The sequence below is a fragment of the Phaseolus vulgaris genome, chromosome 8 (genome assembly GCF_051622355.1).
Source record: "Phaseolus vulgaris cultivar YP4 chromosome 8, ASM5162235v1, whole genome shotgun sequence".
Classification (NCBI taxonomy): Eukaryota; Viridiplantae; Streptophyta; class Magnoliopsida; order Fabales; family Fabaceae; genus Phaseolus; species Phaseolus vulgaris.
Window position 1 is genome coordinate 11,683,555 of NC_143505.1, and position 27,895 is coordinate 11,711,449.

Consider the following 27,895-nt stretch of genomic DNA (forward strand, 5'->3'; position numbering starts at 1 on the left):
AAACTAATAGCCTTCACTATTCTTGCTTATGTTGCTTTTTAACTTTTTCTTGTTTTTCTTGATAGACGTGCTATTTTTCTCTCCTCCTTCAAATGTAATTGGTTATGCTATGTTGGGATGAAGAATCTAATTGATATGTTATAAAAGTGTAAAACTTTTCTTCACTATCACAAAATAAATTGATTTTTTATAATAAGTATTTAAAGAAATATTGTTGGAATTTTTTTATTTGTTTGTTGTATAGTAATATTGTGGCTTGGTACTTCAGCTAAACAAGGTCATGTTGTAGTTTTTAAATCCGTAATGTGACTGGATTAAGTTGTGGGTTTTAGTGTTTGGAGTTTTTGGTTGTGACCATGGAGGTTGCTATATTTGGTGGAAAAAGCTTATCTCTTTCGTGTGGGTGCTTCCTTGACTTTGAAGGTGTGGGAGGTCTTCGGAGTGAGATTTAAATCATTGGAGATGGGATTCATCACGGTTGAATCCAATCCTATGTCTTCCGTAAGTATTTATCTCAGAAAATTATCACTTACAAAGTATATACATTCACAAAATATTTATCTCAGAAAATTATCAATTACAAAATTTTCTTCCGTAAGTATTTTCTAGGATACGTTAAGGAATTGCACTCCCAATGCCTAAAAGCTCATCTAGAAAGTAGGGCAATCATTCTTGCAAACACACTTCATATTCTTTAATTGGTTTTCAAACTAAAGCAATTTATACAATGTTTGTCTAAGTCTATTTAAGGTGAAATTTAACATTTAAAATGATTAAGGAAATAGCAAAATGAATAAGAAAAAGAAAAGATAAGAAAAAACAGAAAAAGTCTATAAATTAAACTGCAACATTCTGTCTCAAACAAATCCAAAATGGTTTTCAATTTTATTCCCCTGCTGGTCCTCTATTGGAAAGATTATAGAAAAATAGTAGCCAGCATTAATATGTATCTCCTTTAAATTACCAAAACTGTTTCTAAGAAATATGCCATGATGCTGGATGATACACAACCAGCCAGCTGATGATATTGGTACCGTATCAAGATCACTCACACTGGTGTAGTTTCCACTATTCCATTCATTCACTTGTTGCAGCCAGCACCATATGAGCAGCACTTCTGCAGTTTGTTAACAAGGTGCAAACTTTCAATAAGTATAAGGAAAATTGTGTGCATATAAATCCAACCTAAATTTTTCCCTGCAATAATTTTTAAACCAAAATCACAAAAATCCATCTTAGAAGCTAAAACTACCCTTTCTTTCTGCATGTCAGGATGTAAGTTTCAAATTAGTTCCAACCGGTACAACTTTCCATGGTAAATGCTATGATAAAACCCTCCCCAGAATGTTTTAATTCAGAATACGCAGTGAGACTATTTGTGTAGATTAGATGAACTCACATTAAGAAACGGTACTGTTTGCATCAACTTTTACTCTCCATTCCTCTTCACTCCTCTTCGGTGAGCCTGTTCGCAGCTGAATCAAAACTTCCATCTGACAGCAGATGTTCATACTGTTCTTTTAAGCCAGACGATTCAATGCCCTCTACGAGATCCTGCTTAATTTGTTGCACCAAAGCCTCAATTCTACTCTTTGATTCAGAAGTTGGCGAATTTCTAGCCTTGGCAACCTCCAATTTCAATTGTTGTATCTTGCTCTTAATATCATCCGATGAGTTAACCAAACTATCAATTTGCTTTCCTATTTCTTCATTTAGTTCTATTATACCTTGGTCAGTGTTATCTTCTTCTTTTAAAGCAATATTGAAGCCTATACCTTGGTCAGTGTTATCTTCTTCTTCTAAAGCAATATTGAAGCCCATCGACTGCAGAGCATTAACCATCTGTGAGTCTAACTCTTTCTTAAAGTCAATGATTTTCTTCTTCAACTCCTCATCCAAATCACTTTCTGAGGATGCATCAACACCTGTAAGTTCAGCCTTTAATGCTTCAAACTCTTCCCTTAATCTAGGATCACTCAAGATTTGATCAACTTTCATCTTCAACTCTTGCTCAAATAGGACAGTGTTCTCCTTGCTTACATCTGACAGACGCTTTGCTTCAGATAATTCATTGAAATACTTAAGATTTTTCTGCAGCTTAACATAATTAGGAGATGCACGTAATTGTTTTTCGAACTCCACCCTTAGCTTTTCTACCTTATCCTTCAGTGATGGATCAAGACTTTCATAATCTGCATTTGCTTCTGAGGCTTCCTCCTGTAGTTGCGACAACCTCTCTGTCAAGCCAGCAGCTTTAATTGCCTCAGAGTATTCTTGATTGATCTCCCTCTCCAGTTGCTTTAACATTTCATCTAACTCTAGTTTTGGAGGAATGGGAGAAGATTTCTTAGCTTCCAAAATTTGTTTCTTCAGTTTCTCAACCTCAACTTCCAGTTCAGCATCAGGAATCTTAGCAATAGATAGATCCTTCTTCTTCATCTTGACTTTTCGAATAGGATCTATAGGAATACCTTCCTGGAACTGACCGATCTTTCTGAACTTAAGCCTGCGATGTTCTAGAAGCTCTTCAGCGCTCATCTTGGTGAGTTCCTGCATGATGGACAAGTGAAACATCTGAAGTTAACCCAAAATTACGCATATCTGTTTTTCAGTAGAATTTGCTGCCTCAAAACTTACGTCCATGGTTTCATTGATTGCTTTTTTTATCTGTTGAGATGTCCACTCTGGATCAGAATGTGCACCACCAATCGGCTCCTATTATAAAGAAACAATGAAGCTATACTTAGATTCTATTCCCAAGAGAATATTGTTATCAATCTACGTAATGTTAAATGCTTATGTTGCACAAGAAAAGATTAATTACAACAAATCAAAGCAAGAGTTAAAGATTCGACAAATTTGCCGGAATACCTAAATAGACTATATATTCATATTTAAACCATTAAGATGATAAATTCACGTATATGAACACGATTTAAGAGGGAAAAAAAGTATAATCAATAGCTTCTTACAGGTATAATACCATCTACAACATCTAATTTGCACAATTCAGGAGCTGTAATCCTCAGGTTCTCGGCAGCCTGCATAGGAAAATAGAAATAAAAATAAAATAGTTGATTTTAAAAAAATATTATGAATTGAAACAGTCAAAGTACTGGCATCATATATACCTCTGGAGCCGCTTTAGAATTCTTCCACAAGATTGCTGCACATGCTTCTGGACTAAATCATGTAATAAATAAAGGTCAAACCAGCAGAAAAGAATAGTAAGACCTTTTCAATTAGTAAAATGATCCATGAGATGACAACACAAGTAGTCAACCATATCACACACACAAAGACATACATAATAAATCAAGCAAGAACTCATTGTGAGAAACGAAGAAAACAACAAATATAGACATTAGAACATGTTTTAATTGTCAAAATTAAAAGAAAAATGCCATGACTTTTCTAAGTGGTCATGTCCACACTAGCTTTTATTCCTAATCCTCCATGTATGGTTGTATGACCCAAATTTATAGTTTTCATTTCTCATAATAACCAGTTCTTTCTTATAGTAAATCTGAAAATACTGATTCTGTTATTGTTTTTTTGAATTCTTAAAGTGAGAGATAAAATTTATGTAATTCAACCATGAAGCTTGTAAAGCAAGCTTCGCCGATGTGGAACTAAACTCAACAATATGTAACAGAAATAACCACTTTTCTATGTGGCAAATGTCACTCTTCTATTACAAAAAGTTTGCAATGTTAACATCATTGCAAGCTCTCCTGCTTCATTTGGAAGAGAGGAAAGAAATACAGAGAGTGGATGAGAAAAAGATAAAAAGGTAAGAAATTAGTGGAAAAAAGAGGTTGTTTGGTTGGAATGAAATGAAAGGATAGTTGTTTTTTCATTACTAATAATTTTATTTATTACAATTAATTTTTTTTTAATTCTTTATTATTCTTGTTGCAATAAAAGAGAGAAAAAATATACCCATAATCAATTATGGACCCATAATTGATCATGAGTGACCCATAATAGTCGATAAAAACACTTCTTTCTCTTCATTTTAGCGCAAAACATAGTGATTATGTTGCTATGTGTGGTCCTTCCAGTGCATTTCTTCGCAATTTTGTGAAGAAAGAGGAGAGTGAGACCTGTCTTCTTTCTCCTCTTTTCTTCACACGTCTCATCCAAACCACCACCCTTCCTCCTTTTCATCCTCCACCTCTTTCTCTCCTCATCCAAAAAAAGGTACGAGATTAATCTAACATGCACAGATGAGGGGGGGAAAGCATGTAATTGAAATAGTTATTACAATATTATAAATTTTGCAAATAGTAAAGTAAAAAACTAAATCACCTTGCAACATAAAAAACAGCATTTTCAAGCATCAGTAGTTTATTAGCACATCCAATGCCTAGGGCACCACCTGAACCACCTTCTCCGATAACTATAGATAATACTGGAACCTTCAGACCAAACATGGTTCTCAAATTCTGAGCAATTGCTTCACCCTGCCGGTATGAAAAATTAACAAATTGATTAATCTTGTAATAAAAGAAAGCCAAAGAATCTTAGAGCCTAACTCTCAACATACTTGGCCTTTATGCTCTGATTCAAGGTCAGCGTAAGCACCAGGTGTATCAATGAATGTAACTATGGGGAACCCATGATGATCTGCATATCTCATCATACGAAGAGCCTTCCTGTAACTGTTTGAATTGGAAGTTTACCATCAGTGTGCAGAAAAAATCAATGTAAATTAGAGTTTCCTATCTTAAATCTAGCTATTTGTTGTATCAACTAGAGTTCCTAGTGGACATACCCATGAGGAGTTGACATCCCAAAGTTACACTGAATGTTTTCTTTAGTATTTCTACCCTTTTGCTGACCAATGAACATGTATCTTCTACCATCTATCATCCCTATACCAGTAGTAATAGCTGGATCATCATAACCTAAACGATCACCATGGATTTCCATAAACTGAAACATGAAGAAACATGTGGTTCATACACAAGACCAATTAAGAATTAAGAAAATGAAATAACTAGACTATTGAAGTTAAAAACAAAAGTAATACTTAGAAGAAGACCTTTTCAGTTATGTTATAGAGGTGATCAAGAAAAGTTGGCCTGTTAGGATGTCGTGCAATTTTGACCCGCTGTATAGGAGTCAGATGCTTATAGAGATCCTTTAAAGCCTGAATAATAAAGTGAGTGGTGAAAAGATGAGACTTTTACCAATTTTACTGTTAAAATTGTAGGAATTGAGAGGAAAAACAGAAAAATATATATTTGAATCTTGAATAAAGAAACTCCGAATAATTGTATAACAAAACAATAAACTAATAATACAGGTAAAGAACAAGTGCAATGCAAACAAGCCCAAATAAAAACACTCACTCACACAATATAACAACACAATAATATTCTTTAGCCAAAGATACCCTAACAGTTGCTTAAATATAAAGAGAAGTATCATCTGGCAAAAGAGAAGCAAAATATATATATAACCAGTAGCAGAGACACCTGAATCTGCATTTCAGAAACGAAGACTTACTATAAGCAACTATGAGATCACAGAGAATAAGAATTTTTCACAGGGATTGCCGATATGAATAACAATAAGGTTAGTTTGTTTAAGACAAAAAAATCAGTGTGGGTTAAAATTTAAAAATATGCTATATATTCAGTCTTGCAAGTAGCAATCAGAGAGCAGCATGGTCGCAGTATTGTCATGAGAATACTTGTTTTATGTATGAGACTGAGCAAACAATCATAATCATCAACAATTTTCACATTAAGTAATTCAGTTTTCTGAAGAACAATTTGTTAAGACAGCCAAACCTGCTTGTGCTTAGTCTCCAATAATTGAATCTGATCAGTGAAGTCCAGCCCAGTTTCGTTTGCCATGTTTTGTATCTGTTTCCAACCATAAATAGCACTCCTATTAGCCATTAGCATTCAGCACAACCTCCATTAATCAGACAATTACAACAAATACACCCTCACTCAAGCAAACAAAGCACTCAGCACCACACAGAGATTAAATTAGAAGTTACATCATTGATCTTCTTTTGCATATCAGCAAGAGGCTTTTCAAAATCCAAAATGACACGCCTTGGCTTTTCCTCGAGTGGCTTGAAACGGGCAAGGTAGGACAACACCCCACCTTTCACATTAGGATCAGGATTAGCAGGCCAAGGATTGTCAAACTTCTTCGGCTTCCTCAGCCTGGCAGCAACACTAAAATCTCTACTCTTCAAAACCAATCTTCCCTTCCCCAAACTTCTCAAAGGAACGCCATTGAAACCGCTGGTGGAACTTCTCAAAAGGTCCGAAGCAGAAGCACCAGCGAGAGACGCAGAAGAAGCAGCCATTTTCCCCTTCAAACTCGATCCCCGAAATCAGAAAAATCTAAAAAAACATTAGCAATAACACAAGAAACTCAGAATAAGATCACAAAATCCAACACTCAACAAGGAAACAGCAAGACAAAATCAACAAGACCCAGAAAGGGAATTCTAAAAAAGGGTGAAAAAAAGACAAAAACTTTATCTCGATCCATAGAAAAGCAAAGATAAAAAAAAACAAATCTTGTCATGAACCCATCTGAGTTACTCAACTAAGCTCCATTTTCACAAAATCCAAGCAACATTGAGCAAGAGTTTCAAGTCCCCACAATAAAAAACCACAACCATTCATTCATAAACCATTTAACATGCTCCCGGAATTGAGGAAAGTAAACACCAGTTTGTAGGAGAAAAAGAAGGACGTTTCCTAGGAAAATTACCAGGGAGAAGTTGAAGATCCAAAAGAAGAGGGAAGGAGAAAGTCCAACCTAATGGTAAGAGAAAGAGAATGCAATAGAATTAAGGGGTGTTTTGAGTGAAAGAGCTTCGTTGAGATCGTCAATGAAAGAGAGGAAAAGAGAGAAGAGAAAGGAGTAGTTGTTGTTGGTTTGTAGAGGGGAGTGAAAGGCAAAGGAAGAGATTGGGGTTTTGTTGTTCAAAGAAGGAAAAAGCCAAACACCTAAGTGAAGGAGGAGGCGATACTTCTTATGCTCACTCCGCGTCACAACTCACAATAATGAGCCAGCTTTTTTCGGTTTGGCCGTTAAGCATATACACACACAAATCCTTTCTAACATAACAAACAACACATTTTATAAAATTATACTGAATAAGTCACTACAAATCTCATTTTATCATTTTTTTAAAAATAATTAGATATAAATTTATTTATTACAAGTTAAATTCGTTGGATCTTCAATTACTCAGATATCAGATTTTCCTAATTTCATGTTTCAAAAGTTTTATTTTTAGTAGGCGGATTTTATGTGTGAGAAATTTTATAGTAGTCTTCTATTTGAAATTATTTTAAATACATTTTTAAGCTAGTTATTATAATAACAAATAATTTTATTATAAATATAAACAATAAATGGTTGGATATAGGTTTAGGGTTTTTTGGATAGAGTATGTACTTTGTAGGTCCATCAATTTTAGGATAAAATATGATTTTATAATTGGGGATTTTCCTAAAAAGTTATGATTCTAACCCTTGTATTAATCCTATTAAATATTTAATAGACACAAATAACAAACCAAATAAAATAAAATATAACATAATGTAACATAAATTATGTTCACATAGACATAGTATTCAATATATTATAAGATATTTTATTTATAATATATAACAAATTTGTATGTGGTATTTTAATAATGTGACCATTAACATGTTATTTGACATATATATTAATGTATTTTTTAAAAAGAAAAGATAAAAAGACCCTAAGGAAAAAATTAATCTGACTAATTATATTTTTTATTTGTTTGAGGTAGTAATTGAGGAAAGTAGTGAAAATATAATTAAACTATCCTAACTTATTCGTCCAACAGTACATTAACTATCATACCATTATCAGATTTACGTCAATAAATTTTATTAAATATTAAAAAAATAAAAAATTTCCCAATTATAATATCTATAAGTCTCAAGTGATCATAGGACAATTATGATATCATCACAAACTAAAATTAAAATTATTTGTAAATTTTAATAATAGATACTATACATGTTTATTAGCTTTGTATAAAAAATTGTTTTAGTTGTAATGTTAGTGTGAATCTCTTAAATATTCTTTCAGTAAAAAAAATTATATATATATAATTAATTGTTTTACCATAATGGTTTGATTTTTTTTCACCAGGGTTAATTTTTTTAGTTTATTATTAAAAATGATTGATTTTGAAAAAAATTATGAGATTGAAAAATTCATATCAACGTTGCATAATTTTATTATATTAAAAGTAAAGGTTGTGTTAACCTAATATGATTTTTATCAATATTTTTTTAAAAATTACAACGAAGTCGTGTTTAGGTGACAAATTTTAGTTTTACTATTTTTTTTTCAAAAAATATTTATTTATTTTTTTAAAAAAATTAAAACAATTAATTAAATTATTAATTTGCCAACTTTTATAAAATTAAGAAAGTTTTAGTTATTTTTAATTGAAAATTAATTAAAAGGTATATTAAAACCCTAACCTTATAAAATATCTAAAAAATATTAAAAATATAAAAAATTATTAACAAATTATTTACTTTTCGAAAATTTGATATACCCAATTCACTTTATTTTTTACCTCATTTCAAATAGCTTATTTTTAACGTATTTTAATCCAAACTTTTTATGAAAAATCATAAAAATTTGAAGTTTTTTTCTACAAAACTCAATTTTTTCAAAAAAAATTCTTACACTAAATTTTTTTTACAAAATTTTCTTAAGTTTATAAACAAAATTAAATTAATAATTCAATACATTTAAAAAAAATTCAATAAAACTGAAGTCATTAGAAAAAAATTCATTGATCAAAATATTGTCAAATTGACACCATTTTACTTTTGACGTTGTGAAAATCATATCATCGTGAAAAATCAATCTCATTTTAATAATAAAAAAGAAAAAAATTACCCATAAAAAAATTGGTTTTTCAAATAAAATGAAATAATATTAATTTAATAATGAAACAAACATTTAGCAATTATTTTTTGAAACTCTTACAAACTATATATTAGCACACTCTTTTAGTTTGATTTTTACATATCGTTATGATAACAAAATGGTCCGGTTTAGTAATTAAAAACTATTTTATATATTACTTTTCAAATAATCATTATTGAAATCAATAATACATCTAAAATTTTATAATAGAATATCATTTTAAGAATATTTTAATTGATAATACATTTAAATTAAATTGTTTATATGTTTTATTAATAAAAAGGAGACCCTCTTATATCTGTATTTAAAAACAATAAAAAAATAACGATGCTTACGATTGTAGTGTAATTTTTTATAATTTTAAAATATAATTAAGAGTAAAGGAAGAATATAAACTATATACAAATTTTCATTATATTATGATTATAAATATTTAATTTTCTATAATAAAATAGTTTTTTATTAATTAATTTTTTTAACATATAATCTAGTTCTTGTGTTTCAAATTCTTAATTTGATTTTTTTCATGTAAAAATTTATTATAATAGCTTTTATAGATGTAAAATATTATCAATTTTGTAATTATCATATAGTTACCTTACCAATTATAGATTTTTTAGCACTATCTTTATATAGACCACGTTTTTAATTTGGTTTGTAGAATACTTTTAATTCAGTATATGTTTGGGGACAAAATTTAGAATGCATGAACCAATTTAAAAATGTGTAAATGAATATTCTCTTAGTTATTATGAGATAGTTGTTTAAGGTATTTTATAATTTTAAAATTTTCTATTTCAATCAAATTTAAAATAAGTTACATATTCTAAGTTTTTAAACTTTCTCTCTTTGGATTCAAGCCATTTTTACACATAACAAAAAAGTAAGGGTATAATTAAAAGAATTAACTTGAAATTTAAAAAGAATAAATAAAAAACAGTTTTTTTAATAAAACACAATAGTTATAAAAATAACAGAAGGAATAATTATAGGACTGAGTTGTTGATTCCAACAGTACTAAACTTTTAAGCCATGTCTCTTATGAACAGAAAAAACCTAATTAAGAGATTTGGTTCTCATTAAAAAAAATCATAGTTTTTAGACCCTTTTAAATTAAAAATCACTGTTTTTTTTAATCTTATTTGTTATGGGACATTTGCTAACTACTCATGTGTTAAACAAAAAGTCAAATGTGTCTTAAGTATGGTTTACTTGGATAGATTAGAACCGTCGATGTATGTTTGTTCAACTTTGATCTTTCCGTACACGTGTCTGCTCTAGTACCTTCTATTACATTCAATTTTTAATTATACAAGTAACTTAAAGTGCAACTAATACATTCAATTTATTAGCGTCATATATCATATATAAAGCAATATAAATTATGAGAAAATATAAAGAAAAATACTTAAAGTCACAGTCTCTAAATTTATGTATTTGAAATAGTATTTTTAAATTTAATAAAATATAATAACAACATAAATTAAGGGAAAATATTGATGAAAAATGTTTTAAAGATTTAATATCTACATAATTAAATAAATTAAAAATATAAACTAAACGAAAATGTTTTTAATGAAAATGAAAATAGAAATTAAACTATAAAAAAATATGTGTAATATTAATGTGGTTGAGTGTTGATATTCTGTTAGGGTTTCTTAAACGGAAGCTAAAAGGAAACCGACGGCGAAGAAAACAAAGTGTGAAAGTCAAAATGCGTTGCTATGTTTGGTGATCTACTAATTCTATTTTGTTTAAACTGAAACTTTTTTTATGAATTAGTTATATTTTTTTCTAATTAATGTTGTTTACTAATAATAAATATTATAAACATCCAAAGTGTTAAACTTTTCTTAAAATTGTAATTAACGAAATATTTCTCTCTACTATCTATTTTGTTGTTGTTCTCTCTTAAAAAAATGAGTTTTCATTTTCTAGATTCTAAGACTAAGCAGCATAGGAAATTATTTTATTTAACATATATTTAGTAACTTTGTAAGATCAATTATATTCTTTGGCAGTTATGAAATCATCAAATTTACTTGCGAACCTCTAATATATTTTATGTTTTGCTAATAATTTGTATTTTGTATAAAAATTAATTATAATTCTATTAATTGAAATATGTACGTACCGTTCAGTTCTCTATCTGTAATCCCTTATACTCCAGATTTACATGAAAGAAACCAAGATTCAAGCTTTTGGACCTATTAGTTTGAAAGAAGTTGAACTTAATCTTATCCACAAAACATTCTTTTATTGGGAGAGAAATATAAGTTTGAAGAGAGCTTTTATAAAAATACTTGAGATACTTTGGAGAACCAATTAAAAGAATAATTAAGTTAAATTAATAATGACTTAAGAAGTAATACTTGTCTTACAGTTACAATAGTAAAATTTGATATTTTATCAAAAAAAATATAGTCTCAACTTATTTTTTTTTTTTTTAATTATGAGGTGGATTTGAGAAAGTAAATTTGAGATGATTTAAAGAAAATGTGGAAATTGTAGAAAAAGTTTATGAAAGTTTGTGAGTGAAGTGATTGATATGATTAAATTGTATTTCTTTTAATTGATAAAAATGTAAGTTTACATATTTGCCATTTTATTTAAAAGAATTTGAAAAAATAATTTGATTGGTTTATTTTTAGATTATAATTGTTTTGAATTTTATATTTTTTCGGTAATTGAAACATTATTTTTAGTACTGTGCTAGAGTTAATTTCAGAATAAATATAAATGATGTAAACTTTTCAGATCATGTTTATTATTGTGAGAAACTTTATTTAGAAAAAAGTTGTAATTGTGAATTATAGTTGTATGCAATTAAAAGATTATTTTTTATACTAGGTTGGAGCAGATTATTTCCGATAATGTGTTGGAGCTATAATTTTATAAAGAAAAAATATTTATGAAATAAATATTAATGCATTAAAAATTGTTTCGGTCATTGACGTTCCCAATGATTTCAGAACTCAAATCTTGCTTCTTCAAAGAACTCGAAATGCATGACCTTAGGGGGCACGATTGATCTGTGAGCAAAGTCTGTCCTAAACTCCAGCATCTAATCTCGATTAGAAAAATGTCGAGAATGATTAAGGACGTCCTCAATATCGGGAATTGGTGCATCAAGTACTAAATCATCAATAGGGGTTTTCCCTTACCATGTCAATGATTGTGTTGTCTCTTCGTATGTGAAAATGCAATTTCTACAAAACTCAGATACTATTCATAATTACACTCGGTGAACATTTGCATAAAATTTTATGATAACAACCAAAACAATCATATAACATAAAATAGATAAGAAATAATTGCATGAAATACTTGAATACTCATATTGGTTGAAACACACTCGAATTAAAGCATATTTAAATAAATAAAAAATGCATAGAATTTGTGTCAAAAAACCATTCAGATCTGAAAACAAAAACACATGCACAATAGAATACAACCAAATTTTTACATAGTTCATGAATTTGTAGTCATTGTCTTCTTGAGCTTTCTCATTCGTTGCTCGAGAGACATTCCAAAGAGTTGCTTCACTACCACACAGGAAGTTGTAACAATTATCCAACAAATCTTTATCTTGTGTGTTTTTTTCCACTAACATTTTCCAGATATCAGATTCAGAGTACTAGAAAGTCGATATACGACATAGTGTGTGTTGTGTTCACAAAAAATGGAATTTCATTCTTCTTCTGTAACAACATGGCGTTCATTATATTGTAGATTTTCTTTCGTTGCATTAGCCATTCGCTTTGATGAAAAAGCAATTGCTAGAATTTATGGCCATAAACAAGAGGGCGAGTGAATTGTTTATAAGAGATTTTCGATAACTTTTGAAGGTTTGATGAAACTCAGTGAAGAAATCCAGAAGAGGAATCAAGTTAGCCAAGAACACAAACTGTTTCAAAGCAAAACACAGAAAAACAATTGGTTGTTTCTTCGAATCAATCAGTTGTTTATACCAGTTAAAACTTAAATAGCTTAAAAACAGAATTTAAAGGAGTTCAGAGAAAGAGAAATGCACACGAGCAGTTTATACTGGTTCACTCTTAAAGTAAGAGCTACATCCAGTCCCCAAAAACCATTGGGTAATCCATTAAGCAATCAAACCAGATTGCAAACACCACACACCAAAGTAGTGACCTTGAACCCTTCAAGAAACACACTACCTTTGGCAAACCACACCAAGAGTATTGATCTTGAACACCTCAAGAACACACAACACTCCTTAGCAATACAACAACAGAAATACAGAAGATTGAGAAAGGATTACACCTGATCAAAGTACAATCTGAAAAGAATACAATTGCAATCTTATTCCACTCTCTCTTGAAAATCCAAAGCTTGTTGTGAATCTTGAAAACTTGAGATCAAATATGTCAAACTGAATTTCTCAAAATTGTTTCTTACTCTTTAGAAACATATAACGAACTATTTATATTTTCCAAAGATTGGTCAAAACATTTAATGAAGGAGCGTATTCAGTTAGAAATCATTTAAAACAAATTCACCATTCAAAACAAAATTTTATTAGGATTTTCAAAGAAACAATCGGTTGAAACCACGAAACAACCGATTGATTTGGTTTGACAGTTAAGTCAACCAAGACAAACAACTTTCAACCTTTTTCAAAACATCTAAGAACAAAACAACCAGTTGATTCGAAAAAACAACATGTTGTTTTTCACTTAGTTGGAAAAACATTTAATTTCAAAAAGGTTTTAATTCTCATCAGTTTTATATTTAACAAAAGAGTGGATCACACTTTAATCTACCCAGATCCCACCCACACACAACAACAACACAAGCCTTTCATCAAACACCTTGGATTTGGATTCTTCAAAGCTCTTGATCACTTTTGATCAACAATCTCCCCCTATTTGATGAAGACAAATCCCTGGTTGCTTGTGTTGGTCTTGTTTGAATCTGTAACAACACCTGCAAAACAAAAACTATGCAATCCAGAGCATCTCTAATAGCAGGTTATGGTTACACATCAACTAGTTTTCTACATAACCACAAGAGTAGAAAAACCAGGCACAAACTATGCCAAAACACACCAAATCAAACATCATATGCAACAGAAACTTAAATCATAGTTATAGCAGGTTATAGCAGTTTTAAGACAACACATAAACCATATTCTCCCCCTATTTGTCTTCATAAATAGAATTAGGAAGAGAGAAAAACAAATTTAAGAAAGAGTTTGAGAATCAAGAATGCCTAACTCATTTCTTAAAAAGAAAAACCTGTCTTTTGGCAAAGGTTTTATGAATATGTCTACAAGTTGCAGTCTTGTTTTAATGAATTTCATCTCACAATCTCTATTGTTCACATGATCCCTTATGAAGTGATGACGAATCTCAATGTGTTTTGTTCTTGAGTGTTGAATCTGATTTTTGGTGAGATTTATAACACTTGTATTGTCACAAAGCAAAGGAACCTTGCTAATATTCAAGCCAAAATCTTCTAGCTGCTGTTTGAGCCAAAGAATTTGTGAACAACAACTTCCAGCTGCAATGTATTCAACTTCTGCAGTGGAAAGAGCCACACAAGCTTGTTTCTTGCTATGCCAAGAAATGAGACTTGATCCAAGAAGATGACAAGTGGCACTTGTGCTTTTTCGATCCAGCTTACACCCTGCAAAATCAGAATCAGAATATCCAATTAAGTGTATAGGACAGTGAGAAGGATACCATAGACCAACATTAGTTGTTCCTTTGAGATATTTGAGAATTCTTTTTACAGCCTTGAGATGAGATTCCTTTGGATTTGCTTGGAATCTTGCACAAAGACACACGACAAACATGATATCTGGTCTACTTGCTATGAAATAGAGTAAGGAACCAATTAATCCTCTATATTTGGTTTGATCTGCCCCTTTTCCAACTACAACAACATCCATATAGCAGCTTGATGGCATAGGTGTGCTAGCTTCTTTGCAACTTCCATTTCAAATTTCTTGAGAATTTCTTTGCAATACTTTGATTGACATAGGAAATTTCCATATTTAGATTGCTTGACCTGCATTCCAAGAAAGAATGAAAGCTCCCCCATCATAGACATCTCAAACTCACCTTGCATGGCAGCCACAAATTCCTCACATAAACTATCTTTGGTAGCACAAAAAATGATGTCATCAACATAGATTCAAAATTTGACTTCTTGATAAAGAGAGTATTGTCAATCATCCCTCTCTCATAGTCATTGGATAAAAGAAAGTTACTAAGCATCTCATACCACTGCCTTGGAGCTTGCTTAAGCTCATACAAGGCCTTTTTTCAGCTTGTATACATGGTTGGGATGTTAATGATCTTCAAAGCTCAGTGGTTATTCAACATAGACTTCTTCATTGATGATTTCATTGAGGAAGACACTCTTAACATCCATTTGAAACAATTTGAATCCACTCATACAAGCTTAGGCCAACAACAACCTTACAGCTTCTAATCTTGCAACTGGAGCAAAGGTTTCACCATAATCAATTCCTTCTTTTTTATTGTAACCTTTGTCAACTAGTCTTGCCTTGTTTCTAGTAATCAAACTAGCCTCATATAACTTGTTTCTGAAGACCCATTTAGATCCAATGATGTTCATCTCATCTGACTTGGGAACTAGAAACCATACATCATTCCTAGTGAACTGATTCAGCTCTTCATGCATTGCAGCCACCCATTTCTCATCATTAAGAGCTTATTCAATTGTTCTTGGTTCAACTTGAGAGACAAAAGTTGTGTGCCTGCAGAAGTTTGAGACAGTACTTCGTGTAGAGACACCCTCCTTTATCTGCCCAATGATGTTTTCCACTAACAGATCCCTTGGAATTCTTCATTCTTTAGGCAACTTATTCTGCTGCAGAATTTCAACCGGTTGTTTCGACGAATCAATCGGTTGTTTTTATGGACAAGATTCCAGCTTCTGCAGAATGATGTTCTGTTCATCCTCTTCTGTGATGTTCTTCGAGGATTTCAAATCTTTGTGATCAACTTCATCAAACACCACATGAACAGATTCTTCTACAATCATGAGTCTCTTGTTGTAGACCCTATAAGCATGACTATTTGAGGAATAGCCAATGAAGATGTCATTGTCAGCTTTTTCATCAAACTTTCCCATATTTTCTTATAGAAGGTATTTGCAGAGCTCTGATACCATGTAAGAAAACAAGACAAAAACAGATAAAAACATAAAGACACAGAGCAAAAGGTGATGGAAAAGTTTGTTACATTATTGTGCAAACAATGCTAATAATATAAACACATTGATTGTGTAAAGAAAAGGACAAAAGAAAAATAAAAAAAGTACTGCTCATAGATACACCTTCCTCTCTAGAAAGATCTAAAAAAATTCAGAAAACACTACATAATAGATTGGGATGAAATGATTTTGTTTTGGTGTTGCAAAACTTTCTTTTACACTCCATTAACTCGTAACCACATACCAAACAAAGCAGTGCATAGTCATAGTCAAAGAATTCATAAATCTCTGCTACATGGGAGAATCTTCACTACTGTTGCATAGCACGTAAATTTTCAATAAAAAAAGGGTAACATGATAAAAAGATGGATATATCTTTAGTATTTCTTTGCAAATCACCTGATATCATCGAGAATGCCAAAAGCAGTTTTCTTTACATTTTCATGCCACCATTTTGCATTAATAACATAATCCAAACAGAAAATACATTCGTTTTTCAATATAAATAAATAGTAATCACCTAGATCCAAGAGTGTGTTAAAGACGGATTAATATAAAAATTCTCTATCGTTTTGTCTTTTGATGTTTCCACTGTTATTAACTACAGTTAAAATAAAGTACTAGTCATAAGTTCTAAGCTTGAGAAGAAAAAAGGTAAATGAATTAATTATAAGTTCTTTCAATTGACATGTACACAAATTAAATTTAATTTAAAAACTATAATTTAATTTATCTTATATTCTTTTTCTATGAAAAAAATTCAGCTAGCTCAAAAGCATGGTCAGGACCACAACCAACCCATTCACAATGAAATGTCTTCATATTTGAAGGACTGGATGAGAGACAGATCAGCAAAGACCAATTTTGGAAGTATTTCGTAATCCAACTTAGACATGACTGGATATTAATGTTTTCAGCGCACGTAAATTCTTAAAATGCTAAAAATACTATTAATTAAAAATACCATTTATTCTATGATGTTTTTCATTTTGAAATGATTTTGAAAAAATTTAGATTAAAAAAGCTAAAAGATATTTTTAAATAAAGAATATCTTTCAGATTATATAATCTAAAATAAATTCTTTTAAAAAAAATATTTCAAATTATAAAATCCAAAAAGTAAAATATTTCCAAATTATAAAATCTGAAAAATATTTTCAAATCCTATAATACATTCTAAATTATATAATTCAGAATGTACATTTCTAAAAAAATATTTCAAATTATAAAATTTAAAAACTAATTTTAATCCAGAAATACTTTCCAGATTTTACAATCAGAAAGTTGTAAATAAAATAAAAATACAATTTTAAATTATAAAATTCAAAAATTTATTTTTAAGAACAAAATGATCTATTGAATGCCAAGAGAAACTACGGAAGTGGAAGGAAAAAACAGCCTTACATTCTGCAAAAGGTATTTTTGGAGGGCAGAAAACTCGACCCACCAGACTCAGCCAACAGCAAAAAATCATAAACACATCCACCACCATCACTGCCTGCAAACAAGCAGGTGTCCCTGAAACTCGTGAGGAATAATTATATCATCTGGATCAAACTAATTTCATCGCACACATTAACTCCATATACCGAATACTGACCGGAGGGCCATTTCATTATGATTCGACTTTTATAACGTCATTCTAGTACCCAACAGGGCATAAAACTTTTCGTTGCCTTTGGTAAATGATAATGGAAAAGCTCAATTCAGTTAAAATATACAAATACAAAATATGCCCAAAAGTAAACGGTTTAATCGCTGTTTAGCGATTCGAATGATGCATAATGAGACAAATATGCGTAAAAAGAAACATCCTCAAAAGTAAAACAAATATATCCAATATAGTAACGATAGAAAGCCTCACTAGCCATGGCTACCAAAGCTATCACGGTTATCATGCTGCCACCCATAACCCTGACCATCATGTCCAAGCTCTCCAGAATAGTAGTTCTGTTTCAAATGAGACATGTTGGGTGGAGGCGGAGGTGGTGGTGGGAGGGGCATGGGCTGCGGTGCCAATATACCTTTGCCCTCCCTTGGATCCACAACCATACCACCCTGTGCTTGTTCAAAAGGCACACCACCAATTCCTGAATTCCAGGGCTGGGGATAATTTCCTGGAAAGTTTGGGCCATTTGGGGCACCTTGTGGGAAACCCAACAATGAACTCTGGTCCCCACCTATATCAGCACCCGAGTCCTGCCTAGGCATATCATACGGAGCAGTATAAAATGGTTGAGCTCGTTCGTTTGGGTAAGGGGGATAACCAAATGGCAAAGGAGGGTTCAGCATTGGGTTTGAAGTAACCAGGGAGGGAACATTGGAAGGTTGAGCAGGGTGCATCGTTGGATACTCAGGAAATGGGGTCTCTGGACCCACTGCTTGTTGCCTGTCAGAAAACTGGGAAGGTTCTTGTGGGGGTTGTTGCATGTCAAAACTTTGTTGATGAAAGCCCTGTTGTCCGCCTCCAACAGAGCCAGACATGGTATCTGAAGGGTGTTGACCGTAATATGGTGGCTTTGGCTGCATGGTTTGCCTAGAAGGTTGCTCTCTAGGTGTCTGTCTACGAGATTTTTCTTCCAGATCATGTTGCTGGGAATTTGAACCAGGAGAAAAAACTGGTCTTTGGGGACCTCTAGCAGTGGAATCTGAAGCTGTAGATTGCCTAACACTCTGTGCCTCTGACTCATTTCCATCTTCTTTATCAGCATTGGGTCGCAGAAGGTTGGCATGGCTGTCTTGGATATGAGATTCAAAATCAGCTTTCTTTAAGAAAGATTTGAGACAATGAGGAGCAGCACAAATGAGGATTCCTTCCATCATTTTGATTGTTTGAATCTTCTGGATTCTTTCATCACACCTGCTTCCCAAGAATGTCGAAAAACATTTTTTAGATAGCCATATGATATTAAACAAAAAGGTAGAGAACTTTTATACATGGAAGCTATCAATTGAAAAACAAATTCCCTTGTGTTAATAGTAAGGTCTGTTATGAAGAGACTGCCAAGAAGGCTTCAGCCATTGGGTAAAAGCACTTATATGGTTTTATATCCAACATGCCCCCTACACTAAAAGGTCGATTCTGACATTTTATGAACCTAAGGCGAAATAATAAATAAGGACCCCCCTAATGTATTTTTTGTAACTACTGTAATTAGAACCTTTGCCTGCTCAGCAAAACTCCAAATACCCTTAAAACTTTGAACCTTTAGACTAGTTATGAAATTTATGTTCGATTCAGAGTTTTATTACACTTCAAAGCTCTACGTAAAGGCCCTAATGTATAAATATTTTAAAATACAAATACATAGTTCATAATTATATATTTTATGGCATATAAAATATTTTCTCTACTCGTAAATACAAAATATTACATGTTAAGAGGGTTTTAATCAATTTATTCAAAAAGATGGAGTTAAAGCATCATTATAAAATAAAATAAACCTTTTTTCTCATATTAAAGTTATGTAACTTTTTCTGGGCCCTTTCAACCATGGGCCCAGGGTGATCGCCCCCACCAGCATCCCCAGACAGGCCCTGCCTCACACAAAAGCCCTTGGAACTTGAAGTGTAAACGCACAAACCCGCCTTCACTTGTGTTAAAACTCAACTTTCTATTAAAATGAAGGGACCAAAAGGAATCATACTCTAAACCAATTGGTCAGAGTAGGTGACACCATGTCATTTACTAAATATTCCAAAAGCTTAAGTTATTTAGCAATGGACATACCTCAGGTTCTCAAAAAACATGGAAAACAGTAAATGAATAAATAAATAAAGACACATTTTCCATGCATATTTAAGTATTTCCAGTATATTCCTAGACATTGCTTGCATACACATCATTCACACCTATTGAAGCTGAAAGCGGTTGATTTGTGAGCAACTGACCTCTTATAAATGTACCAATCAAAATAATGCCACCCACCCTATATCAGGCGCAAATGATGTGTAAGCAAAAGGTGTCTACAAATATTTATGAATGAATACTAAAATCATATTCCCAAAGTAATATCAAATTCATTGAAAATCATGTAAAAAGAAAATGTTGAATACAGTCCTTCAGAATTATAACTTTACAATGAACCTCTTACTTGAAAATTGAAAAGGCATACAAGTTTAACTTCAACTAACTAGGCATACAAGTTTAACTTCAACTTAGTTAATATGTGAAAAACACCGGTAAAAGGACAAAAGTGGGGGATGGAACCATCTAAAGTATGTACTGAGCAAATATTATGATTCAAAGCGAAGTCCTATATATGGACCCGGACAAATGAGTTCAAAAGGGTAAAACATACAGCAAATATTAAAGAAACATTATGATCCAAAAGACACCAATGTTCATTGATTTACTGTATGAAGATCAGTAAGATAGAAATATTCTTACAGGTAGCACATTGAATCACTTCTAGAACAATCCAGACAAAAGGCATGTTCACAAGGGCTCTGCATAAGCACGTTAATTTACAGTAAGCCAACATCAAAATATTTAACTAGTTGTAGCACAGTTTCAGTGCATAAATGACTGAGGTAAAAATTAGAGATGTCATACCACATGTTTCTAAGTTTAAATTTTACATATACGACATAAATGGATAATAGAGGTTATTTGGGATTGCAAAGTACCTACCAAGCAAGTTCAAAGGGAAGTTTTACCTTACTACTACACAACCAACTATGATAGTGAATGATGGATGGTCTTTGAAGGGATGAGGAAAAAGTAGAGTTGCAAAAATGAGAATGTTAAGATGAATGTATAGCCAACAACCACACAAAACGGGAACAAAATCTGGAATGATTGTGCACGAGAGAAGATATCAATATAGCACCTTTATTGGAAAAACTAACAGATATTCAGTTAAGGTATTTTAAACATGTGCAAATAAGACTCTGGAGTAATTGGTGGGGATAGGAGATCATTTGACTTTTAGCCCTATGAAAACGGGGAGAGGGAAACAAGGACATTGTAAGAAATCATTAAAAAGGTTCTATGGCGAATAATATATCCTTGTGAATTTGGATTTTAACTATGACTATTGTTATTGTTGTAGCACACATCGGTGAGAATAGCAAAAACACTATCTAAATTTTAAACAATGACAACCATGTCCATAAACAGGTCTGCTTCTGACATGCTTTACATCTAGAACTCTGAATGAAAACATACTACATAGAAAAACAAATGTATTTGGATGCAATTATTATTAAATGTATACTTTTTTTATTTCAAAAGCAAATTTAATATAATAAAGCAACACAATTAATGTAATAACGATAGTGTCATGAAGAAATGCTAAAAGAATAAAACCATAAGCCCGTGATAGGAATGTACTAAGAGGATAATAACTCTATATAGCACTAAAATAAGAAGCTAACTCCAAGTCAGAGGCATACAGGAACATAAAACTTATATTCCCATGAAAGCTCTGGTCAATCAATCGAATGTACATGAAAAAGAATTGAGTTTCCACTTAACAAACATTCAGCATTTCAGATAGCATAATCTATTCAATAAATTAATTTTCTCTTTCTTGCATTATATTTTTGCAGAGGATACAGGCTGGAACTACACCAAATAATATTCAATACATTTTTTAAACAAATCCCAAACAAAAGCTAAACTGGAATCAAACAACTTAGGTCCTGTTATGATTCAAAGCATTGTAACTAGCAGAAATCTCAATTTAAAAGCATGCTACCATGCATAAATAATTACCAGGCGTCCATAAATAGCGACAGGGAAATCGCAGCGAACACAGAAATGGACTCGCTCGCCAAGCTGGCGGCGGGACCTACGGCCCAAAGTCTTCACAAGAGAAGTAGCCGTGGCTGCACCGATGCCCTTTGCAACAGGAAGATCAGCAAGAACCAGATGGTCAGGGCAGGCAACTGTAACATTTTCAAGAAGTGACTGTTTCACCCCTGCTGACCCCTCTGATGCAGGAGCCCTACTAAGCCGAATCTGAAGCATGTTTCAATAAAAATTCTTCCCCCAACTCACAAAATCCTCCCAACCACAGCTCAGAATCGGGTATAGGGTTTTCGCAAAATGCGCCTCCTCCTCCTTTAACATAAAAAAAATCAGATTAAACCCTAAAAAATGGTGAATATCAAATAAGAGACACATATATCAAGAGACAACAACTAATGCAAAAAAAGAAAATAAAAATAAAAGAGGAAGAGAAAGATTATTAGCATTCCACATGTGCTAAGTAAACTGAATATTTAATTTGACGTTTATCACATTAATCGATTCAATGTATATAGAAGATCTAAAGGAACCCAGAGGCATGCAAATTATTTGAAATTAATTAAACTACGATAAACAAGAATGCAGTGAATTAGTGGAGCATCGAATCTGGCGTTAGCAGAATCAGAGGCATTTGTGCTCAAACAGGTTCAAATTCAGGGAAGAAAACATTGGGATACTATTAAACCCTTCTAAAAAAATAACAAGGGATTTTGAATGTAAGGAGTTTAATTGAGGAAGAAATTTGAGAATTGGAACTAAGAAACATCGATTGAAGAAACAAACTCGCAGTTGACGAAGCTAGAGCTTCTTGTCTGGGATTTGCGTCGTTCTCGTTCGCGACGCAGAGGCCCTCCAAATTCAACACACTGACGTTTGTTCTACGAACGAACGTGACACTGCGATTCAGAAAATATATTAAAGTATTTTATTGGAGCAAATGTGTAATTTACACCCCAAATTTGTGCATTTAAAGAAACTTTATGGAAAAAATTAAGAAAATTTAATCAAGAGTACTTGTAGAGTTCTATTTAAGTCTTCAGAATTCAAAGTATCATTTTATACTCGATTATTTACTTATTTTATTATGTTTTCTTTATAAAACCAACGTCAATTTTAAAATTTTGTATATTTCACTAACATGCTAAATACTTTTTTAATAAAATAATGATGTGTCATCAATTTAAAAAAAATTAACCAACTTTTGCAAAGTGACATCTAATTTTATTTTGAAAAAGGATGGTTTGACATTGCTCCACTTTACACTTCATTAAATATTAATATTTTAATATTTTTAATTTTTTAATTTTAAAAAATATTTTAACATTTTACATTTTATCTAATATTTCATTAAAGACATATTTTAATTTTTAAAATTTTTTTTATTACAAATATTAATATTTTAGTGTAAGTGTAAACTGAAGCGGATGTCAAAAATTGAATTCATCTGTATCATCATTCAATTTTTTTTCTAGTTATTACTTTATCATTATCTTTATTGTTATTATTATCATTTTTTTATTATATTTTTTATTCTCATTACAAAATTTTAATATTTTTTTTAACAATTATCATTTAAATTATATTTTTCATAATTATTATTGGTCATTATCGTGTTAACACGTTAAATGATGTTATAAAACATAATTATTATTATTTTAGTTCTTACCATTAATTGGTATTGTTGTTGACACCATTCTTGTTATTACTAATGTTAATAAATTGTTCTTAAGATAATAAATTAATGTTCACAAAACCTTTTAAAATATTTTTTAAAATGCTTAAAGATTTTATTTAAGATGTGATGATTTATGCTACTGAGTCTTAGATGAAATATTTCTCTAAATGCATACATTGAAACACTAAAATTATAACACATAATATAATTTAGTTCTTCGTTATCAAAACATCTTCCGGTGATAAATCTTTAAGCATCTTGGTATTTATCAACTTTATCAACAAAATATTCCCGTTAAAATGAGTAAAATGAAGTACCAAAATAGGCTCTTTATTAGCCACTACATATACATATATAAATTAGTGTAATAAGTTTTGAAAAAAAAATACACTTGTACTTATAAAAAATAATAACGTATAACCTAAAATAACTAAATACAAGTCGTAAGAAAATATAATATCTAAAATACATATAAAGATCTTAACCTAGATTTAACCGTGTCAAAATTTATAAAAAAGGAAAACTTAATCTTAGATAAGTAAAATCTTAATTAAACCTCGCATGTTATGAAGGAAACACATTTTGCCACAATATTCACAAATAAGGAGATTGAAGCCTTGTTCTACTTCAAAGTTTATCTTATTTGTATGATCAACTTAGCATTAATATAACAAATAACAATATTGATGGACACATATACTTTGAGGATGTTGTTGAGGCCCAAGATGGTCTAATCCTCTAAACCTCTCTAGACAATCTAATACCAACATATCATCTATGAGTTTTTATGATAACAAACACTCTATGTGACTTGTTTAAATGTGAATATGTTATATGAACATTCTAACATGTGTTTTATGACAATTGAAGGATTTATAAACCAATCAATGACATCATCAAGTCTCATGTTGGACAATATATGCTCATAATTTAAATTTAAATAATAATCAAGTCGTAACAATCAAATACTTTTTAGATATAAATCAAGTGTTTTAAACACACATATTCAACGTTTATATTTCTAAGTTTGGAAATGTTTTATTTTGACAAACGATCAAATAACTACATATTTTAGGAGTCAAATAACTACATATTTTAGGAGACAAAGTACTTGAGTGTTTATGATTAACTGTGGTTAATTGTCATATATGCATGTCTTGTTTGAATTTTTTTTTGTAATAGAATAGAGGCAAAAGTGCGTTTAAAGTAACATTCCATAACTTTCTATATCATGCTTCCAGTTTAAGTGTAGTTGAAGATTCTCAATAAAAATCATATGAAGATCAAACAAAGATCATGTATTAACCAAAGAAGTGTTGCAACCATCATCTTACAAGTCTATATAAAGGACTCAAGTTGAAGATGAAGAAATTAAAGATCAACAATCTACAATTCTCATACCTTATAGGGTTTATGTGATAAGTGTTATTTATTTTTAATTCTTCACTTTGTGAAGTATATTTAGTGAACTTAAATTACTTTCTTTGAAAGTGTTTCTTATTTCTTTCTGCAAGGGCTTAATCTCAAGGGGACTTTAAGACAATCTAAGCAAGAGTAGTAAGTGTAGTTGTGATAACCAGGAGTGGTTTTTGTATTTGTGATAACCGAGAGTGAGTTGTGTACTCACTGCAATTAATTAATTGTTTGGTAAAGCCTCTTAAGTAGTCCGCTTAAGGGAGAACTGGATGTAGTCTATGAGATTGGATGAACCAATATAAAAGTTGTTGTGTTGTTTGTTTTGCTTGTGCGTTAAACTGTCTAATCTAGTTCTTTGCAAGAAGAGTCTAGACTGTATTCACCCGTCTTTTAAAGGAAATCATTCCAACAAATGTTGCCAAAGCTATTCTCGAAGAAGAATCTAGGAGAAAAAGTAAGTTACAAATGTTGGTATGCAGAGGCTTTGACAATGATGAGAGGTAGAAAAAAATAGTGTGACTCTAGTGGGAGTCAAATTCATGATAGACCAAAGTCTCTAAGTAAGAAGTATCCAAAATTGTTGGCATACGGAGAATGAAGGAAAGAACTTTGAAGCATCAACCTCATAAGGTTGTGTTGACAAACAAATATATTTTATTGATTGAAGCAGTAATTAACTCTAATAGTGGAAAATAATTAAATGATAGGTGGTAACTTGACACATGATTACATACCAAGATTTATTTTACACTTATAAAGCTATCACAGTGGATCCATGTTCATGAGAAATGATCATGTTGTAGAGATTATTGGAGTCAATACTATTAAAAAAAAAACGTTTGATGATACTATATGCACATTACAATATGAACAACATGTGAAGAAATGAAGAAAAAATCTAATGTTTATTAAGCAATTAGACGACCTCAAGTGTAAGATCTATATTGAAAGGGAAATATTAAAGGTGGCGAGAGGGAATATGACACTGATTAAGTAAAGAAGACCATGACAAATTTGTACGTGCTTTTGAGAGATATTTTGCATGAAGCATATACAATAGTTGCATCAACAAGTCAAGAAGAAACAATGATAATGTGACATCGTAGACTTAGTTATATGCAGATCAAGGTCTAAAGATCCTTGGGAAAGGTAATCTCCTACCCGGGCTCAAAGATGCTAATTAAAGAGCACTGTGTAATAAGAAAACGAGATAAATTGAAGTTTGTTAGAGTGACTACCTGAAATAGGCACATACTATACTTAATTTATTTGATGTGTGGGAATAACTAGTATTATCCCTCACAACAACAAATTTTTTTGTATAAATTATTACTCCAAGAAATTTTATTTCAATTTATTAAGATTTTGAAAATGTTTAATTTTGAATTTCGTTTGTATCGCAACTCCTTCTTCGTGTCACACATATTGTCTCGAGATCGAGTATAATTCTAATGATTGTATCGAGCAAGTATCTCCTTAGTGAAAATGTGACATGAAACAAACCAACCTTTGACAACCTTTGAGTAAGAGTTTATATATAATGTATAGAAGAATCTAATGTGGTTCAAACGTTATAACTGCAGAATTGAAGTCAGTGTAAAAAATCATTAACGAGTTTGGAGGAGAGTGATTGTTTAAGTGGGAACTTAGTTAGAGTGATGAAGAGTATTAACACTTGCTCATGATATAAACCCACAAACAAAATGGGTAAAAAAAAAAAATGAAACACAGCATTTTTTTAAATTTCAAATTTTGTTTTTTATTAAAATATTTAAAAAAAATGTTTTCTAACCTTCAGTCAAACATATTTTTTAGCTTCTTTTTCTATTTGCGTTTAAAATAAAAAGCGAAAATACCAAAAAAAAAAAAATTCCCGATTCCTTTTAGAAAAAAATAAAAATTCTCTGTACTAAATGGGTAACTTTTTAAAACATTTTTTGAATTTATGTTTTGTACAAATTTTACTGAGAAAAAAAAATCCAAATTTTCTTCCCGGGTCTATTTTTTATTGGGAAATTTACCAATATTGTATAATATATTTTAGATTATTAGCAAAATGGATATATTTTAAGATATATTTATGAAGGTAGTTTATGTTTAGATGCAGAATTTTGATTTTTTACAGTCTTTGAAGTTGTTCTTGGTGACAACTTTGATATTTTTTTAATAGAAATTATGGTTGAATGCATAATTGCACTTTTATTTTTCTATTTCTCTAGAAGTTGTGATCTTTTTCTATTTTTTTATTGATTATATGATTTGTATATATTTTAATAAATGATTATAGTTTTTTATTCAGTTCAGATTTTGTTGATAAATTATTTTTTATTAAATGAATTTTTAGAAAATTAAAAAAATAATAAAAAAGATTGTTACTCAACTAAAAGAAATAAAAATTAATAAAGAAAACAAACATTACAGTATATGATTTGTATTGCCTATATATAAATAATTTTCTTGATTATAGAAAGGCGTATTCAAAGTGTATTTGACAAATTATATAAACATATAAAACCCAATCTAGCTAAAGTTATAGATTCTATTTTGAAGGGAGTACAAATCTTATTCATATCTCATAAGAATCAAATTTTTGTGTAGAATCTCTAGATTTTTATTTACTTCTCTTTCATTTTAATTCTCTATTTAAGTTTATGCTTATTCAATTTTTAATTTAATATGTTTATGAATTAATTTTTAATATATTACTTATTTATGTATTAATCTAGAATGAGTTCACGTCTCATTGTATTTAAACTAGTGACTTTAATGTGGTACAATTTAAGGCTAAGAACCCCACCAAAGTTGAGTTCAACTAACATGATTTGAACTCATCTTCATGGGCCCTGAATAAAATTTCTCCTCTTCTGAGAACAAAATTG

General features: G+C 30.9%; 2 protein-coding genes across 4 annotated transcripts; both read right to left on the reverse strand.

Annotated features, from left to right (window-relative positions):
- Positions 1–810: 810 nt before the first annotated feature.
- CAC3 (acetyl Co-enzyme a carboxylase carboxyltransferase alpha subunit) lies at positions 811–7,102 on the reverse strand. 2 transcript variants are annotated; one of them, XM_068633344.1, is made up of 12 exons: positions 6,796–7,102; positions 6,017–6,371; positions 5,802–5,876; positions 5,048–5,155; positions 4,778–4,938; positions 4,550–4,664; positions 4,312–4,466; positions 3,132–3,183; positions 2,973–3,041; positions 2,638–2,715; positions 1,400–2,550; positions 811–1,117 (listed from the first exon to the last, which is right to left on the reverse strand). In XM_068633344.1, exons 2-11 carry the CDS (start codon positions 6,332–6,334, stop codon positions 1,447–1,449), a joined length of 2,235 nt encoding a protein of 744 aa, XP_068489445.1. In that variant the 5' UTR covers positions 6,335–6,371; positions 6,796–7,102; the 3' UTR covers positions 811–1,117; positions 1,400–1,446. The 2 variants fall into 2 exon arrangements, with proteins under 2 accessions (XP_068489445.1, XP_068489444.1); XM_068633343.1 differs by having other exon boundaries at positions 6,748–7,099.
- A 10,652-nt stretch (positions 7,103–17,754) lies between these two features.
- LOC137823805 (RING/U-box superfamily protein) lies at positions 17,755–22,955 on the reverse strand. 2 transcript variants are annotated; one of them, XM_090293762.1, is made up of 5 exons: positions 22,709–22,823; positions 21,890–22,237; positions 20,561–20,619; positions 20,062–20,099; positions 17,755–19,030 (listed from the first exon to the last, which is right to left on the reverse strand). In XM_090293762.1, the coding sequence occupies exon 5, from the start codon at positions 18,991–18,993 to the stop codon at positions 18,034–18,036; it is 960 nt and encodes a 319-aa protein (XP_090149888.1). In that variant the 5' UTR covers positions 18,994–19,030; positions 20,062–20,099; positions 20,561–20,619; positions 21,890–22,237; positions 22,709–22,823; the 3' UTR covers positions 17,755–18,033. The 2 variants fall into 2 exon arrangements, with proteins under 2 accessions (XP_090149888.1, XP_068485183.1); XM_068629082.1 differs by lacking the exon at positions 20,062–20,099 and having other exon boundaries at positions 22,709–22,955.
- Between the last annotated feature and the right edge of the window lie 4,940 nt (positions 22,956–27,895).

What these genes read in the sequence shown, in the direction of transcription:
- CAC3 (XM_068633344.1), bottom strand. Translation starts at nt 6,334, where the DNA reads ATGGCTGCTTCTTCTGCGTCTCTCGCTGGTGCTTCTGCTTCGGACCTT. An exon ending in TCTATAACATAACTGAAAAG is followed by an intron (nt 4,939 to 5,047) that starts GTCTTCTTCTAA and finishes TTCATGTTTCAG; the next exon opens with TTTATGGAAATCCATGGTGA. An exon ending in TTGTAGATGGTATTATACCT is followed by an intron (nt 2,716 to 2,972) that starts GTAAGAAGCTAT and finishes TCTTTATAATAG; the next exon opens with GAGCCGATTGGTGGTGCACA.
- LOC137823805 (XM_068629082.1), bottom strand. Translation starts at nt 22,144, where the DNA reads ATGCTTCAGATTCGGCTTAGTAGGGCTCCTGCATCAGAGGGGTCAGCA. An exon ending in TCGCTATTTATGGACGCCTG is followed by an intron (nt 20,620 to 21,889) that starts GTAATTATTTAT and finishes GTGCTTATGCAG; the next exon opens with AGCCCTTGTGAACATGCCTT. An exon ending in AGTGATTCAATGTGCTACCT is followed by an intron (nt 19,031 to 20,560) that starts GTAAGAATATTT and finishes CTTGGGAAGCAG; the next exon opens with GTGTGATGAAAGAATCCAGA.